Source organism: Microcaecilia unicolor, chromosome 7 (assembly GCF_901765095.1).
Source record: "Microcaecilia unicolor chromosome 7, aMicUni1.1, whole genome shotgun sequence".
Lineage (NCBI taxonomy): Eukaryota > Metazoa > Chordata > Amphibia > Gymnophiona > Siphonopidae > Microcaecilia > Microcaecilia unicolor.
In genome coordinates this window covers 50,279,775-50,296,779 of record NC_044037.1, presented here as the reverse complement: position 1 = coordinate 50,296,779, position 17,005 = coordinate 50,279,775, and the positions used below count along the sequence as shown (strand labels likewise).

Sequence of the window (17,005 nt, the reverse complement as noted above, 5' to 3'; positions counted from 1 at the left end):
GTTGTGAGCCAGGATGGAATATTTCAGCACAGACAATTTATTTTGGAGGGAGTGGGATATGGTAGCACATGGATTTGGGAAAGGAAAGGGAAATGGGATTTGATATACCGCCTTTCTGTGTTTTTTTGCAACAACATTCAAAGCAGTTTACTTATTTGTACCTGGGCCAATGGAGAGTTAAGTGACTTGCCAGGAGTCACAACGAGCTGCATTAGGAATTGAACCTAGTTCCAAAGGAAGTCTGCTGCACTAACCACTAGGGTACTCCTGTGCAGGGGACAGTATGACAGAGGCAACAGCAGACATGGTAAGAAGAAGGAAGAGGAGGGACATTCTGGAACTGGGGGGAGGGGTGGAGGAGGAGGAGGCATGTGATAACAGACATGGAAGTGGGTAGGGAAGGGAATGAGACATGGAAGAGGGGATGAGAGGGAAAGGAGAGTTACTGGCCTTTGGGGAAAGGAGGAGGGGAGATGCTGGCTTTCTGTTCAAGGATAGAGAGGGGTAGAGGAGATGCTGGACACCTGGTGGTGGGGGGATAAGGAAGGCAAGGGGAAATTATGGCCACCCTGGGGGATAGGAAGGGAAAAGAGAGATGATAACCACATTTGGGGGGGAGGGTAAGGAAGAAAAGGGGAGATGCTGTCCACCTAGGGGGTTGAAGAGATTTGGGAGAGGAATAGGAGATGTTGTCACCTTGGAGGTGGGCGAGGGGTAGGGAAGGGAAGGAGAGATGCTGGACATGGGGAGGGGAGGATTGATTGTGAATACAAGGGGTGTAGGCAGGAGGAATTGCTGAGCATGGAGAAATAGGTAAGGAAATGAGGAGCTGGACATGAGGAGGGTGAGAAAGGAAAAGGAGATGCTGGACTATGGGGGGGGGGGGGGGAATAGGGTCTTGAATCATCATGGGGGGGGGGCACAAAGCTGAAGGTTCACCTAGGATATTACATACCCTTGGGCTGGCCCTGATTACATTTCTGTCCAATTTATTGAAGTAATACACTTCAAAACAGAGTGTTACAAATACTGTTTTTTGGGCAGGTGGCGAGCAGAGCCAGAACTGTCAACCTCTGGAGCTATTTTAACTGTTAATGTGTCTAATCCATGGGCCAATCAAATGAAAAGGTGAGTATTTTGTTTTCCTTCTTCACTGTAAAATATTCTTTTATGGGGTAATTTCAGAACAGACACCAATAAGAGTTGTCCAAAAGATGCCTATTTTAAGCCTCTCTTAAAAAGGCAACCTGGAGGGGCATTTTCGAAAGAACATCCAAATCAGAATTGGGGCATCTCACTCATAATGTCCAAAGAATATCCATCTCTCAGACATTTTAGAACAGGAAAAACATCAGAATTTCCTGTTTAAACGTAATCGAGAATATCCAAAATGAACAGCCATTTTACAAAATAAAATGTCTAAATTATGAACACCAAAAAATCAAGGACAAAGACATTTGTCTGGCAGCATTTGTACGAAAATGACCACACAGACATTCTGACAGAGCAGAGGGGCAACCTAGTGGTCAATGCAGTGTCACTTTCAGGGGTGAGGGAGAGGGACAGTGACCACTGGGGGATTCATGAGAGGATCATGACTTAATTCCTCTTGTGGTCAGCTGCTAAATCAGCACACAAGGGTGGAAGCGAACAGATTCCAAGAAACCAGCCAGCCAAAGAGTAAGAGCATCAAAATAAGTTTATTGGGACTCAACACGGTCCGTATTTCGGCATGCAAGCCTTCCTCAAAGGTCAAAATACTACAGATCGCAACGGCGCTGCTGAGAACAAGTGAGCCTTGTCTTGAGGAGACCTGCCACTTTTCAGATGCAGCACCTTACAATTGTGCCTTTATAAAGGCTCACTTCTTCTCAGCAGCGCTGTTGCAATCTGTAGTATTTTGACCCCTGAGGAAGGCTTGCATGCCGAAACACGGACCATGTTGGGTCCCAATAAACTTATTTTGATGCTCTTACTCTTTGGCTGGCTGGTTTCTTGGAATCTGTTCCCTTCCACCCTTGTGTGTTGACCTTTGGTTCTTGTGGAAGGCGTGGACCCCCTTGACTTGACAGCTGTTAAATCAGAGCATCATTTTGCGCCTGGATATGATTGAAACAGGTTTAAATAAAAATGTCTTTCTTTTTAGACTTGGATGCTTCTTTCTGTTTGATTATCACTGTTGGACGTCCTAATTTTGGGCCTTCCCTAGTCCTGCCCAAAACAAGCCCACAACACATCCCAGTGCTATTTGGATGTGCTGCAGTATAGGATGTCCTAATTCTGCCATTCCAAAATCATAATTTGGATGTTTTAGGCAGATGGCCTTTTGGGGGGCATTTTGAGACATACATCTGCTTTGAAAGTGAGCGCCTTGGTTACCTATGTTCCTTTATTTAATAGGTAGGAGAATCCAGCCACAAATATCCATGGACAAATTTCAACCTGTTCCAAAAAAAGATGTGCATGCATATTTTATAATTGTTGTCAATAAAAAGATTTAAACCAAAATATGCTCATATTTTGCAGCTCCAATTCTTCTCCACTCAAACTATGCCCTGAAAATGCCTATACCAGGGGCATAGCTAGACCTTGACAGGAGGGGGGGGGCAGAGCCCAAGGTGGAGTGGCACATTTTGGCCCGCCTCCCCGCCACCATCTCCGCCCCCCTGCGGCCGCTACCGCCTCCCGCGTGCACAGAGACTGAATACAAGACAAGGTGCCAGGCAATGTGAGACCAGCGCAAGACTAATGCTTAGGCTGGTGGGGGTTGGGGACTCCTGCCAGCCAAACTGGAGGCCCCAGAACCAATTTGGGGAGAGCCCAGGCTCCCGTGGCCCCCCATAGCTATGCCACTGGCCTACACTGAGATCACATAAAAGTGCAGTCTTTCTGTACACCTACTTTTTATATGCATATGTGTGTGTCTGCACAAGTTTACATACAGAAAAGGCTTTGGAAAATTACCTCATAAAGCGGGTCTTTTACTAATCCGCAGTAGTGTTTTTAGCTTGCAGTAGAAATCAACTGGCAGTAAATGCCGAGATACCTATTATATTCCTATGAGCATCTCAGTGTTTACTGCCAGCTGATTTCTACCACGAGCTAAAAATGCTACCGTGGCTTAGTAAAAGGACCCCAAAGATTTTGTTTGAAATATTTATAGTTTACTAAAATAATTAACAATGTTGGGTTTGAATTTATCACTATTCTCTCTCGTGATTTGCATCAAATACTCAACAAAGAATAGATATTTCAAAATTTATTATACTCTTATACAAAATCATTCATCACAAACCAATACAGTAAAATTCTTCAGAATATCAAATCCCTTTGTTGGAATGTCCATGCACTATGAATAGTCCTTGTAACTGACACTCTTCATGGTTTTGTTATTAAAACTAATGTCTCTACTCCTCGCAGTGTTATCTCACTTAGTCCATAGGGTTATGACGTTTCAATGTCCATTACTATATTTGTTCATACATTCTTTCACATAATATTTTTTCCAATCTTATCTGCTCAACTGCTATACTCAGCTCATGATGCGTCTTCCAAACAGCTACAAACAGCTCTACACATAGCTTGTGTTTCGCCAGAGGCATCTTCAGGAGCAATTCAACTTATCACCATAACACAATGGTTTTTCTATGAATATCAACAGAAACAATTCTAATAATCAGAATGGTAACGATGCAGGGATCAACATGTTTCACATAGTATTAATCATGCCTAATTGCTTTACCACACTTACATTGTTATCGCAAATACAATCTCACAGCCATTTCCAGCACAGCTTTCTCGAGTCGGACCATAGCGGTCTCAACCACATAACGACAGGGCTGTCCTTAAATCCAGCCCCTTCCTGAATTTACGTCATAACATTGATCAGGTGCTACATATGATCATTACATCAAACACGTTCACTCCACTCAGTTTCCTTATTGAGGCCATGGGGGTGATAGGTCTGCCACATAAATATTAACTGCTGTTCAATTCCTAGGAATTTTTGTGTAAAGCCACCACCTCTATCTCTATCTACCTGCAACAATATCGTGAATCTTAAATCTTGCTCCGTATGCTGGGTGCCCAACCAGTGCGCAACCAATGGTGCTTCAATGCGTTCTCTGCGGATATTACTTAAATGCTCCCCTATCCTCAACTTAATCTTTCTAGTGGTTTGTCCCACGTATCATTTCCCACAGGGGCATACTATTGCATAAATTACTCCTTCCAATAGACAACTGATAGAGCTATGTATGTAGAACATTTTTTGCATGTGATAGTTGTAGATGGAATTCCCTGTAATTGCATATCTACAATAGTTACAAGTTAAACACGCCGTAAACCCACCCTCTTGATGCTGGGGCTGATCCTGTAATTTCCTATTCACTGATGTCAATTCAGCTATATTCCGACCCCTCCTAAACGCTATTTTGGGCTTAACCTTAAAAATTGCATGAACTTTTAATATGTCCCAATATTTGTATATAGCCTTTCGAATTTCCATGGCTTGAGGGGAGTAAGGTAGAACACATACTGTTGCAGACCGTGTGTTGGATTTATGAGTCATGTGAAGTAACCACTCCCGTTGGGCGTATTTAGCTTTTTTATATGCTTTTTTTTACAACATGTTTTGAGTTATTACGTTGAGTAAATCTCTCTGACATCAATTTAGCATTCTCATGGAACATCTCAGTATTAGAGCACAATCGTTTTATCCTCAGGAATTGGCCGATAGGAATACTTTCCCTAAGAGCCCTCAGATGATAACTGGAAAAATGAAGCAAAGAATTCCTGTCCGTATCTTTTCTATATAAAGATGTAACTATACCACCTTCACTCGAAGCAATAGATAAATCTAGGAAATGTATTAATTCTTTACCTGATTCTATGTTGAAAGTGATGTTTGAATCACATGAGTTCAGATATCCTATGAATTCATCCAAGTTTGAATAACAAAGAAAACCATGGAGAGTGTCAATTACAAGGACTATTCATAGCGCATGGACAGTCCAACACAAGGATTTGATATGGAGAAGAATTTTACTTTAGGTTTGTGATGAATGATTTTGTATAAGGGTATAATAAATTTTGAAACATTTATAGTTTAGTCAACAGGGAGTATGTCTTATATCATGATATCAGAAAATAACCATGTTTGTTTTTCATATGCTTATCCACTCCTACCCTAGCAGAGATTATATTCTTGTAGCTTTCTGACTTCAAGTTTCCCTTATTGTCTAACTCCAGTTACTCTATCTTATCTATCTATATGTTCCATCTTTGCTTATACCCTATGCTGTCTATTAAAATGTTTTTATATTGTATTGACATTGTAATGTAGCATACTATACCATAACTTGTATTGCTATCTGAATATTGTTACTGCTATAATTGTCTGTTGCCTACATTTGACTTATTCTTGCTGTATACCACCTTGGGTGAATTTCTTCAAAAAGATGATAAAATAAAAATATGGGAGGTTGTAACCATATCATGCTTGCTGAAATCCATACTGATGTAATAAAGCTGCTATGTAGAGGACATTCTTCCTGTTCCCCAAAATTAAGCATCAAATGAAATGTAAAGCCTTGGTTCACATGGGTAACCAGGGACACTCTTCAAGCTAGTTTAACATCACATTTATATCCTGGTGGCCCTGAACTGTAACTGTCCATCAGCAGCTTCTGAACCTTAAAAATTATAATCTGGCAATGCTCTATAGCGTGTTACAGTTAGAATATTATAAAATCCATCAGTATGAGCAGGGGGGAATATGTTTAAATGCAGCGGAAATGTATAACAGCAGAATAAGATTCAAAGGCCCATCTGTGCCGTTCAGTTTATTTTGTGCAATATCCTACATCTCAGCTGATCCCTGGCTTTTCCTCCATGTCTTCTTCTATACTTGTCCAATGCTTTGGTTGAATGCACAAGAAACAAATATTTTCCAAAGGAAAGGATGCTGTAGAACTAGGTGATAAGAGGTGGGTGGATCTGCAGGGAGGTAGATTCAGGAAACATGGTAAATACGCTGGATGCTTGGAATATCCTCTCAGGCAAAGTGGTAGAGCCAAAACCAGTGATGGAATTCATGATTAAGTGGGATATACACTGAGGATCCCTGAAAGATAGAAAGATAGAAACCAGGCACTGAGCACAGCACTGATAAGACTTTTGCACTTGAGAAGGCATGGAGTGGGGGGGGGGGGGGGAGATGCATTCTGGCCAGTCTAAAAGTATAGACACATGAGGGGAAAACTGCAGAGAGCAGCAGTTACAACCCTAAATAAAGATATGAGAGGTTTGACTCCACAGAGCAGCAATAAAGAAGGCCCATAGAAACTATGGGCATAAAACATTAACTTGGGGGGGAAGAAGAAGAGTTTATTGGATTTTTAAAAAGACTGAAATTGATGTAATAATAATTTAAGACTGAAATTGATGTAATAATAATTTAAGTTAATTATAAGACTGTATAGATTAAAAATATTTGTGATTTCATATAATTATTTAATTAATTATTGGCAGAGTCAAAAATGTTTAATGAAGGAGAGTTGGATATTTAATGGAAGGCCACGGCGAGTTCATGAATTTGAGTGATAAATTGGGGTAATTTGATGGTAAGATTAAAAATTTAAGATGGATTTTCAGTTGGAGCTTAGGGGGATGCTTAAAGAGCACCATGGACATGACAGTTTTTGGTGGGCAGTGGGCTGTGGAGGTTCAGTGGGTGGGTAGGAGGTAGAAAGTCTGTGGTTATTTAAGAAAAGAAGTTAATCCCATCTAATCCCTTTCTAATTTTGGAAGGATGTGGGTAAATTGGGGGTTAGTATTTTAATATTATGGTGTTGAGAATTATTCAAGGTGTTAAAGGGAGATTATAAGTCACAGCAGTGGAAACTTTGATATGAATTTATGCAGCATTCACTTAAGGACAGTGGTTTAACTTGATCTGTGGATGCAACAGGGGAAAGACTAGGCAAGCCAGCAAGCAATACTAGTAACCTGAATAGCACTCTATCAGCTACCACATCCTCCGCTGCCCTACACTACAAGTGGCTCATGCCAGCCCCACAGTCATTTGGTTCATGTATGTAAATTGCTTTAAATTGTATGATTTTATGTAACCCGTCTTGCTGTTTTATTTCAAAAGGGTAGTAATCAAGTATCTGAAAAAACTAAACTAAGGGGATATGAACTGAAAATGCTCTCAACCATCTTTTTGTCAGTTGTCTTTACCATTAGTTTCAAACTGAATACACGTACCTAGTATATACTCCTGTGCAATTTTCTAAGCTTCTATTTCACCATGTAAAACACTGTTCTGCAGTCAAATTACTTATGAAATCAGCCCCATAATTATATTTTCTATTCTTGTGCTTCAGAGTTAGTAAAACTATCTATCTCTTCTAGCAGAGCTCAACCACCACAATACAAACAGCGATTTTTAAGGCGCAGGAACACTGCAGTGCCATTTGCCAAGTTACAGCCGAAAGGTGTATTCCTGAGATTCAACTTCCGAGGAATGGGAAATCAGGTAGTAAAATCGAAAACAAGGCAACTGCTAATTGTTGTTTCCATGGATTTTTTAAATTTTAAAAAGTAACCAACATTAAAAGGCCTTATTCCCTAAGCTGCATTAAGGGGGGTAATTCTATGATGAAGGTGCCAATATTTAGGGACCAGGAACTCATGTAAATGATCTGAATGCTAGTTTATAGGCATGTAAATGACAACATTCCAGCTACATACCATTCAATAACCTGGTGCCTAAAAGTCATGATCCTTAGGGACCCTTTTACTAAAGGGCAATAAGGCTACCGTATGGGCAGCATGTGCCAAAATAGACCAACCGCGGGGCATGCTGAGGTATTGCTGTGATCAGTGCACGCCGATTCCCGCAGTAGAAAATATTAATTATTTTGTAGCATGGGGGGTGGGGAGTGGGCTTGCCCTGTGCTAATCAGGTAGCACGGGCACATTACCACATGCTACGCAATTAGTGCTGGAGTAGCAAGGAAGCCCTTACTTCCTCCTAAATAGGTGACAGTAAGGGCTCCCAGTGGTAATGGCAATGCGCTAATGGGGAAATTAGCACATGGTCATTAAAAAAAATCCAACGTGGCCACTTTTCAGCAATGCTAGAAAGTGGCCGGAGCGCACGGCAAACCTACATGCTAATCGCAGTGCTGGCCACTTTCTAATGTGGCTTGATTAAAGGACCCCTAAGTTTGAAGGAGGGATACAGATGGGGAGAATCTGGGCAGGTAAACACGTAAATTATAGAACACTGTTATTTCTACATGCATTTATTTACACCAGTTCTATTCTTGTGTGTATATATCTGATTATGCATACTTTCCTTTAGACCATAGGCTCTACCTAGGTGCCCTCTTGGGGTCCAAATGTAGGCATTCTTTGTATAATTGGGCCATTAACCCCCTAATTCTATAAAAGTTGCTAAAAATTGCGTGCACAATTAAATTCAATAATGAGCTACTTAGCACCAATAATTGGCTTGCTAACAAGCAATTATTAGCACTAATTAGATTTAATTGGTATGTATACATGTAAATTTAAGTGCAGGATCTGTGCCCAAATTTTACATGCGAGTTCAAAAAGGGGAATAGGAGGGTCATGGGCAGAATGGGGGCATTCGTAAAATTAATGCACATGAGTTATAATATAAGGAGGAAACATGCCTAATTTAGGTTTGAAGATTGGCATCACGTTTCAGTTGATGCAAATAGCCATGCCGAAAGGTAGGTGCGATTCCAGGACATAAGCATTATTCTATAAACCATGCCTAACTTTAAGCACGGCTTAACGAATAGCGCTTTTTTTCAGCACTGATTTTTCAGCACCATATATAGAATTCACCCCTAAGGGCAGAAATAAGTTCATTTGGTGTAATTCATTTTGAATTCTTTCTTTTCTTTTCCTTATCTATGAATTGTAAGAGTTATGGGATTTGATTTTCTGTGTTAATATTTGACTGCCTTACTTTTTTCTGCTTTGCTGTAGAAGTTTAATCTCTTGATTTAATTTGAATAATTCAATAAATACAAAGTTAAGAGGGCATGCAATAGGACCATAGAAACCCACTTTTCCTTTATAGGATACTGGCATAACCAACTGTACACACACATATGCAGTTAGACTTGATCATTTACTCCATTCACAGAGGTGTTAAGTATGTAACTCCTGGAGTTACACGCATAACTTCTAGGATTCTATAAATTACATGCATAAGTGTGAGTCTGGTCCATGCTTCTCTCAGACTCTCTCTATGTGTATGCATGTCTGGGAAATAAGAAGTATGGAGAATATGTAACAGATGTTAAACATTTATGTGCATTTGTGGGCATGTATGAAGGCATATGCCAGTATTTTAAACATGCATAGGCACAGTTAGCATATAAATGTTAATGCCTACTTTATAGAATTATCCCCTACCCCTCCTAATTCTATAAAAGTTGTTAAAAATTGTGTGTGGTCCTTTTACAAAGCCGAGGGAGGGCTAATGCGCAGGTAGTGTATGTCAAATCGGCACTAGCACTGGGGTAGTGCATGCGCCCAGCACTAATTCTGAATTTGACATGTACCGAATCCTGTGGTAGAAAATATTTTTATATTTTCTTCTGGGGGGGGGGGGGTGGATTCCTGGTGGTAATCGGCAGTGTGGCCATGTTGGCATGTGCTGCATGGCTACCGCAGGGTAGCACGTGAGTCCTTACCATTAAGTCAATGGCGGACGGTAAGGGCTCAGGCCGTAAATAGGCATGCACTAGTTTTAGTTTTTGTGCACGCCTATTTCCTGGCGGTAAAAAGTGGCCCAGAGCACACCCAAAAGATGCACCCACACTACCACAGGCCACTTTTTTCTGTGGCTTTGCAAAAGGATCCCTATGTGTGCAAATTTGGGCACACATCCAATTTGTGCACACAATTTAATTGAATAATGAGTTAATTAGTGCCAATAACAAGCAATTATTGGCACTAATTATATTTAATTAGAATATAAGCACTGAAATTTAGGTGTGAGATCCATGTCTAAATTTTACGCATCAAGTTCAAAAAGGGGGCATGGAAATGAAAGGGTAATGGGCAGAATAGGGACATTCCTAAAATGAACTGACATAGCTACATCTCCAGAGCTATAGCTAACTGCATTCTGTTATTGATCATGCAATTAATGAGTGGTAGCAATCATTTGTACTCTCTGTTAACTGTACAGCTGCCTTCCATAAAGTGCAGTTAATCAGGACCATCCTGAGGGCTGTGCAGGTGGTACCTCCCCTACAGTGGCCCTGGTGCAATTGGTGGGGCAGAGTCGCTAGGGTGTGTGTCACGCAGGTTGTGATTCCAAGTCAGGATGATCCAGCAATTAATACAAAGGTGTTTCACTGAACATGTTTTAACTGTGGCTGCTAATGCAGTAGAGGAGTGGCCTGGTGGTTAGAGTGGTGGACTTTGGTCCTGGGGAACTGGGTTCAATTCCTCCTGCAGGCACAAGCAGTTCCTTGTGACTCTGGGCAAGTCACTTAACCCTCCATTGCCCCAGGTACAAATAACTACCTGTATATAATATGTAAGCCACATTGAACCTCCTATGAGTGGGAAAGCATGGGGTACAAATGTAATAAAAATAAATAAAATAGATATAAAATATTAGAGTAGGTTAGCAAATAGGCTTCTTGATAAATTAAATAAATCTGAAGAACACTAGTGGTAGAAGTCTATTGATAGTTTATGAAAATATTAAACTAAATAAAATCAGATATTTCTATTTCACATTGCTTTTATTTTTTTCTGATACAGGCATTTGTATCCTATTATAATAAAAATATTATTAATCAGAGCAATGGTATATGAAACCTTATGCAGCCTCATTCTGTACAGTGGGCTCAGGAAGGTGTGTGTTCATTAAAAAAATTAGCATCTTTTATTCTAGAAAGAAAAAATATGCTATAATGAAGAAATCACCCCCCCCCCCCCCATTTACTAAGCCATGCTAACAGCTGCCGCGTGGCAATGCTGACACAGCCCATTCAAACAACTGCCGAGAAATTGGCCAAGTTGGGTTTTTTTTCTTTCCACCAAATCCCTGTTGAAATAAAATGTTTGTTTTGCACTAGAACAAGGGATTTTCTTGTCAGAATGGTCTTATAAGCAGCACAATTACCCCCCCCCCCCCCCCCCCCCATTTACAAAGCCACGCTAACAGCTGCCAGTGCACTAATGCTGACACAGCCCATTCACTTTGAATGGGCTGTATTGGTATTAGCGCACTGACAGCTGCTAGCGTGGCTTTGTGGCCAGGAGAGTTAATGTGATTCTTGTCGCGATAACGTGATGCTTGTTGCGATTTCAGTATGTGAGCAGGGGGATTTCTAAGGGGACATATATTTATCCTGGCCTGTATGCTGTGACTCAAGGGAACAATTTTTACAGCAGCACAATGATAGAGAATTATTGCCTTTGTAATCTTTTTACTGCAGGGAACCTGCAAGGGTTTTGTGTGCTGCAATGTCTATTCAGTGATGCTGCTTTATTTCAATATATGGAAATATGTAAATTAGGCATAATAGTTAGTGTTGCATGCCAGTGACTCTCCAGTTTGTTCTGATTATCAGTAAATTTCAGCAGCATTCCCACCTATTTGCAGGCTCAGTGTGGCTTACATGGTACTGTATCGGCGTTCGCCAGTTCCGGTATGAACAAATACAAGGTGATATTATGGTAGAATAAGATACATGTATGATATACACAGTGGGGATCTTAGAGAGGAAGAGTTAAGTATGTCCATTACGTGCTTTGGTTTAGTTGTGCTGCAGGTATTCAGACTTTATGTTGGGCCGGTGGGGTATGCCTTTTTGAACAGGCTTGTTTTTAGTGATTTTCGGAATTTTAGGTGGTCATACGTTGTTTTTACGACTTTTGGCAGTGCGTTGCATAGTTGTGCACTTAAATAGGAAAAGCTGGATGCATACGTTGATTTGTATTTGAGGCCTTTGCAGCTTGGGTAGTGGAGATTTAGTTATGTTCGTGCTGAGCCTGTTGTGTTTCTGGTTGGTAGGTCTATAAGGTCTGTCATGTATTCCGGGGCTTCACCGTAAATGATTTTATGAACCATGGTGCAGATTTTGAAAGCAAAAAGTTCTTTGATTGGGAGCCAGTGCAGAAACATAAAATAACCAGGATAAAATCTGTTTGTGATGTCTATTTATTTATTGGGACTTATTAACCGCCTTTATGAAGAGATTCACTCACTTTGTGATTGATTTGAATATGTTAAGCAATCAAATAATTTTCATGTTGTAAGGGAGGGAGTTTGCAGAGCTGATAATCTAATATTTCTGCAGTGGTTTCACAACTTCTGCAACTCGCTCCTTGAATACTAGTATAGGGGTCCTTATACTAGGCAGCAGAAAAAAGTGGCTTCGGCATGCCCTGGTGTCGGGTTGTCCAACGTACAAAGGCTGGTTTTACCACAAACATAAAAATGGATTTTTTGTATTTTTTTGTATTGATCGCCATGTGCTAGTATTGCCTCTAGCATGGACAGAGAAATACCCAGTGTACCAGAATTTATTTTATTTATTTATTTAGATTTTGCTCACACCTTTTTTAGTAGTAGCTCAAGGTGAGTTACATTCAGGTACTCTGGATATTTCTCCGTCCCAGGAGGACTCACATTGTACCTGAGGCAATGGAGGGTTAAGTGACTCACCTTGAGCTACTACTGAAAAAGATGTGAGCTAAATCCAAATAAATAAATAAATCACAGTAACCTGGCGATAGTTTCCCCCCCCCCCCCCCGTGTGCGCCATTTCCAGCGTTACAAAAATATTTATATTTAGTGCTGGTGTATACCCGGCAGTAATCGGCCAGTGCCACATGCTGCCCGGTTACTGCCGGGTTAGTGTGGGAGCCTTTACCACCACTTTAATGGGTGGCAATAAGTGCTCTCCCCCCCCCCCCCCAAATTGCCGTACGGCAAGTGCTTTACTTACCGCATGGCCATTTCTTTAAAAGATGAAGACCTGTCTATTACCGCAGAGGCCCTTACCTCAATGGGTGGCAGTAAGTGCTCCCAGCAGCATGGCCATATGGTAATTTATATATTGTTATTATTTATTTAGATTTTGCTCACACCTTTTTCAGTAGTAGCTCAATGTGGGTTACATTCAGGTACTCTGGATATTTCTCTGACCCAGGAGGGCTCACAATCTAAGTTTGTACCTGAGGCAATGGAGGGTTAAGTGGCTTACCCAAGATCACAAGGAGCAGCAGTGGGATTTGAACCAGCCACCTCTGGATTGCAAGACTGGTGCTCTAACCACTAGGCCACTCCTCCACTTGTTATTCTTTAGGGTTCTACACGGAATGTTGCTACTCTTTGAGATTCTGCATGGAATCTTGTCACTCTTTAGGATTTCAGAATCGTTGCTGATCTGCAAGCGCAGGCTTCTGGTTCTGTGAGTCTGACCTCCTGCACGTATGTGCAGGACGTCAGACTCACAGAAACAGAAGCCTGCACAGCCACGTTGCAAGGTACACTGGATATTTCTCTGTCCCAGGAGGGCTCACAATTTAAGTTTGTACCCGAGGCAATGGAGGGTTAAGTGGCTTACCCAAGATCACAAGGAGCAGCACTGGGATTTGAACCGGCCACCTCTGGATTGCAAGACCAGTGCTCTAACCACTAGGCCACTCCTCCTGCATTCTTGTAGTCCACTGTTATCCAAAAACAGATTTCAGTTCAAAGTGGTTTATAATTTACAATCTGGTTGAGAATTACAAAGATGGCGTACAGTTTACAATGATGGTTTGCAGTTTACATTTTGACTGAAAATTGTGAAGCAGAAAAGGACAATAATAACCTTTTTAGTTAATTGTAGAATTTTTTAATCTTATTTTTTTTAAAGTTATCTTTCCGTGTGGTCATTTTTTTTTGGGGGGGGGGGGCATTTTACTGGCTGCGGTAAAAAGGGCCCTCCCTGATGCACAGGAAAAACAATTCCCGCCGCTACCACAGGGCCCTTTCCCCCCACAGCTTAGTAAAAGGACCCCTAAAAAGGCAAAAGAACAGAAGAACTACTCTCCATGGACATTACACAGAAAAACAAAACAAAATAAAACTCCACATAGAAAGTGTCACCAATTGAAGATAAAAGAATTGGTGGCACCTTTGGTGTAGAACTTTATTTTGGTCACCTATGTTGTTTTTTCTGCTTAGTAAAAAAGTCCCATAATGAACAAAAGAGGGTTAGAACCAAGTATGAATCTGAGTATGTGATAAAGCTAAACCATGTAAACACGGCTGCTGCTGCTGCTGCTGCTGCTTCAAGAAACCATAATATTTCAAAACATAGGACTTGAATAATGCAAAATTCCATTATCTAAAGCCATACAATTGTCTTTGTCTTGTCCTTCAATGTACTTGTCTATGGCTCCAAACCCCGGTTTTTTTTTCAATTATCTAGCAGCAGAGCCTCTGGGTTTATCAGAAAAGCATTGTCCAGTGTCCAAAACACTGAATATTTTTCCATTGCTATATGAAATCTTAAACAACACTTTCAAATTATCCATGTATATTTACTTTGATGTAAAGTGGAGTATGTTAATTTTTGCACATATTATGTCATAGCAATCATGTATTATTTGTATCCCTGCAGACAAATATCACCATGAATGAAAGATTTTCCATTCTGAAGACCAGAAGAAATTTTAAAGCAATAAGACCTAGACAGCGAACAGTCCTATTCTCTTAAGCTGCATAATGATTAGTTTTATAAGGAAATCACAATTTCTATGGAGCTCTGATGTATATAAGAATTGACATAATTTAATGATATTATTGTTAACATTCTGAGTTAGAGATAACAGATAACTAAGAGATACCACGTGTATTCCCTGCAGGTACATAACCACAATTTCAAGTGAGTTGAAGTCTCATCCATGTACCTATGCTAATCTTCAAATCTTCATTCTTACTTGTCCCTGAAAGGAAAAAATTGCAGATATCAGCTCAATGAATATTCATTTCATTCTTCTAGCACAGAGGTAGGCAACTCTGCTCCTCAAGTGTCACAAATGAGTCGGGTTTTCAACATACCTGTACTGAATATGGATGAGATATATTTGCATGCACACCATCCACCATATGCAGATAAATCTCATGCATATTCACTGTGGATATTCTGAAAATCCAAATGGCTCTCAGCACTCAAGGACAGGAGTTGCCTACCTTTTAATAGGGCAAACTGTAACAGGTCATCTAGGTTGGAAGTCAATGCAAGCGTCTATTTGGGTGATCTTTAATGACAACATAAGTCTATATGTGCAGTCTCACTAAAAGCTGCAACAATTGAAGCTATAGTGCACTGAAGTATACATATACATGTGTATTTTTTTTAAATGACACACATGTTTTACACTACACCCTCAAACACACATACATATAGGTTCTGTAATAGCATGCACCTACTGTTAATGCAAGTATACCATGACGTCATTTTACAAAAGCCCTTTTTCCACAAATAAAACGAGGTTTAGGTGCAGAAAATCCCCCCCCCCCCCCCCCCACTGTGTCGACTCCTATTACTTGTTTTTACCTTTTCCAAGTTACTTTTATAAAATGATAATTACATTATATGATATGTACTCAGCAATCCTTGGTTAAGTAAACATCTGCTTTATGTTCTTGGTATTTAATTTGCCGGAAAACAGCTACGATGATGTAAAGTGTAAGATTATCATGCAAATTATCTTGCAAACAGTGTTAAGAATCAAGGGTGGAAAGAAAGATAGCCAAGATAGTTTAATTTGACAGCATATATTTACAAACCTCACACTCAACTATAAAATATAGTAACATACAGATCGATATTCAAAATGATTTAACTGGCTGCTGATCTATTAAAACGCTTGTTTGGGGCTCTCCACTAATTCTCAGTAGCACTTAACCAGTTATCACCGCTGAAAATTAGCAGTTAGCATGAAAATGAAAAGTGGCTAATTTGAAGGCGTTCCGGGGACAGAGTCAGCACTTGGCTGGTTAGGGTATTGGCAAACATTATGTTCTCAATATCGACTTAACCGGCTATGTGTTAGCCAGCGCCTCATAAACCAGAAATGGCCTGGCATTGAATATCCAGGAATAATACCAGTGGTGGTCAGCAAAATGTTCACTGCCACCGGCTGAATATTTACCCCAAAGAGGATAACAGCAGATAAAGACTGATATGGTCCTTCCAGCTTGCCCAGTAGGGTTGCCTGGACAGTACCTGCCACACAGTGCAGGTGATTTTCCCCATGACGTCTTCTCTGGGAAAGTTTTGGCATGTTACCTCCCAGGTACAAGGTGCTTGCTCAGTCTTGACCTTAATGTCCTCTACTTGATCTTCTTCTCCCATTTCAAAAACCGCCCTGCTCATCCTCTAAATAATGTGCACACAAGACTCTACAACTCCTCTCTGATTAATATAATTTCATTGGACCCTAGTGTCAAGATCTTGAACTTTTTTGGTCAGGTCCCAATTAGTTTTCTCAATGTGATGGTGACAAGACTTGGAGTGGAGAGCATTGACTCAATACGTTTGTAAAGATCCGGTTTTGAGAAATATAAACACAAGACAGAGCAATTACCATGGACAAATATGACTGAGAAGTGTGGTTAAAACAAGAGGCTCGTGAGAGTCCGATTGAAAAGCAGTCAAATTTTGAGTTGTGTTCACTGTGAATCGATAATATTGGGTATACGTGAATGTATATATTGTGTTTAAGATTTTATTCCAGAATAGGTGGGAAAACTAATGTGTGGAAAGGGCACTTAAGAGCTCTGTTAAATGCAGTATGAAAGATAGTATGTAAGGATGATTGAATGGATTAAGCATGTGGATTTACCACATGGTGAGTGGTGGAGTGGCCTAGTGGTTAGGGTGGTGGACTTTGGTCCTGAGAACTGAGGAACTGAGTTCAATTCCCACTTCAGGCA

At 40.5% G+C, this 17,005-nt stretch overlaps 1 protein-coding gene across 2 annotated transcripts in view; it reads left to right on the top strand.

Moving 5' to 3' along the window:
- Positions 1-15,041, top strand: part of LOC115474577 (UAP56-interacting factor-like) — a 46,890-nt gene extending 31,849 nt beyond the window's left edge. For both annotated transcript variants that reach the window (XM_030210100.1, XM_030210101.1), the window contains exons 7-9: positions 1,045-1,128; positions 7,420-7,540; positions 14,685-15,041. In XM_030210100.1, coding sequence (XP_030065960.1) covers positions 1,045-1,128; positions 7,420-7,540; positions 14,685-14,780 — 301 coding nt within the window. In that variant the 3' untranslated portion in view covers positions 14,781-15,041. The remainder of the gene's footprint in view (positions 1-1,044; positions 1,129-7,419; positions 7,541-14,684) is intronic.
- Positions 15,042-17,005: the final 1,964 nt, after the last annotated feature.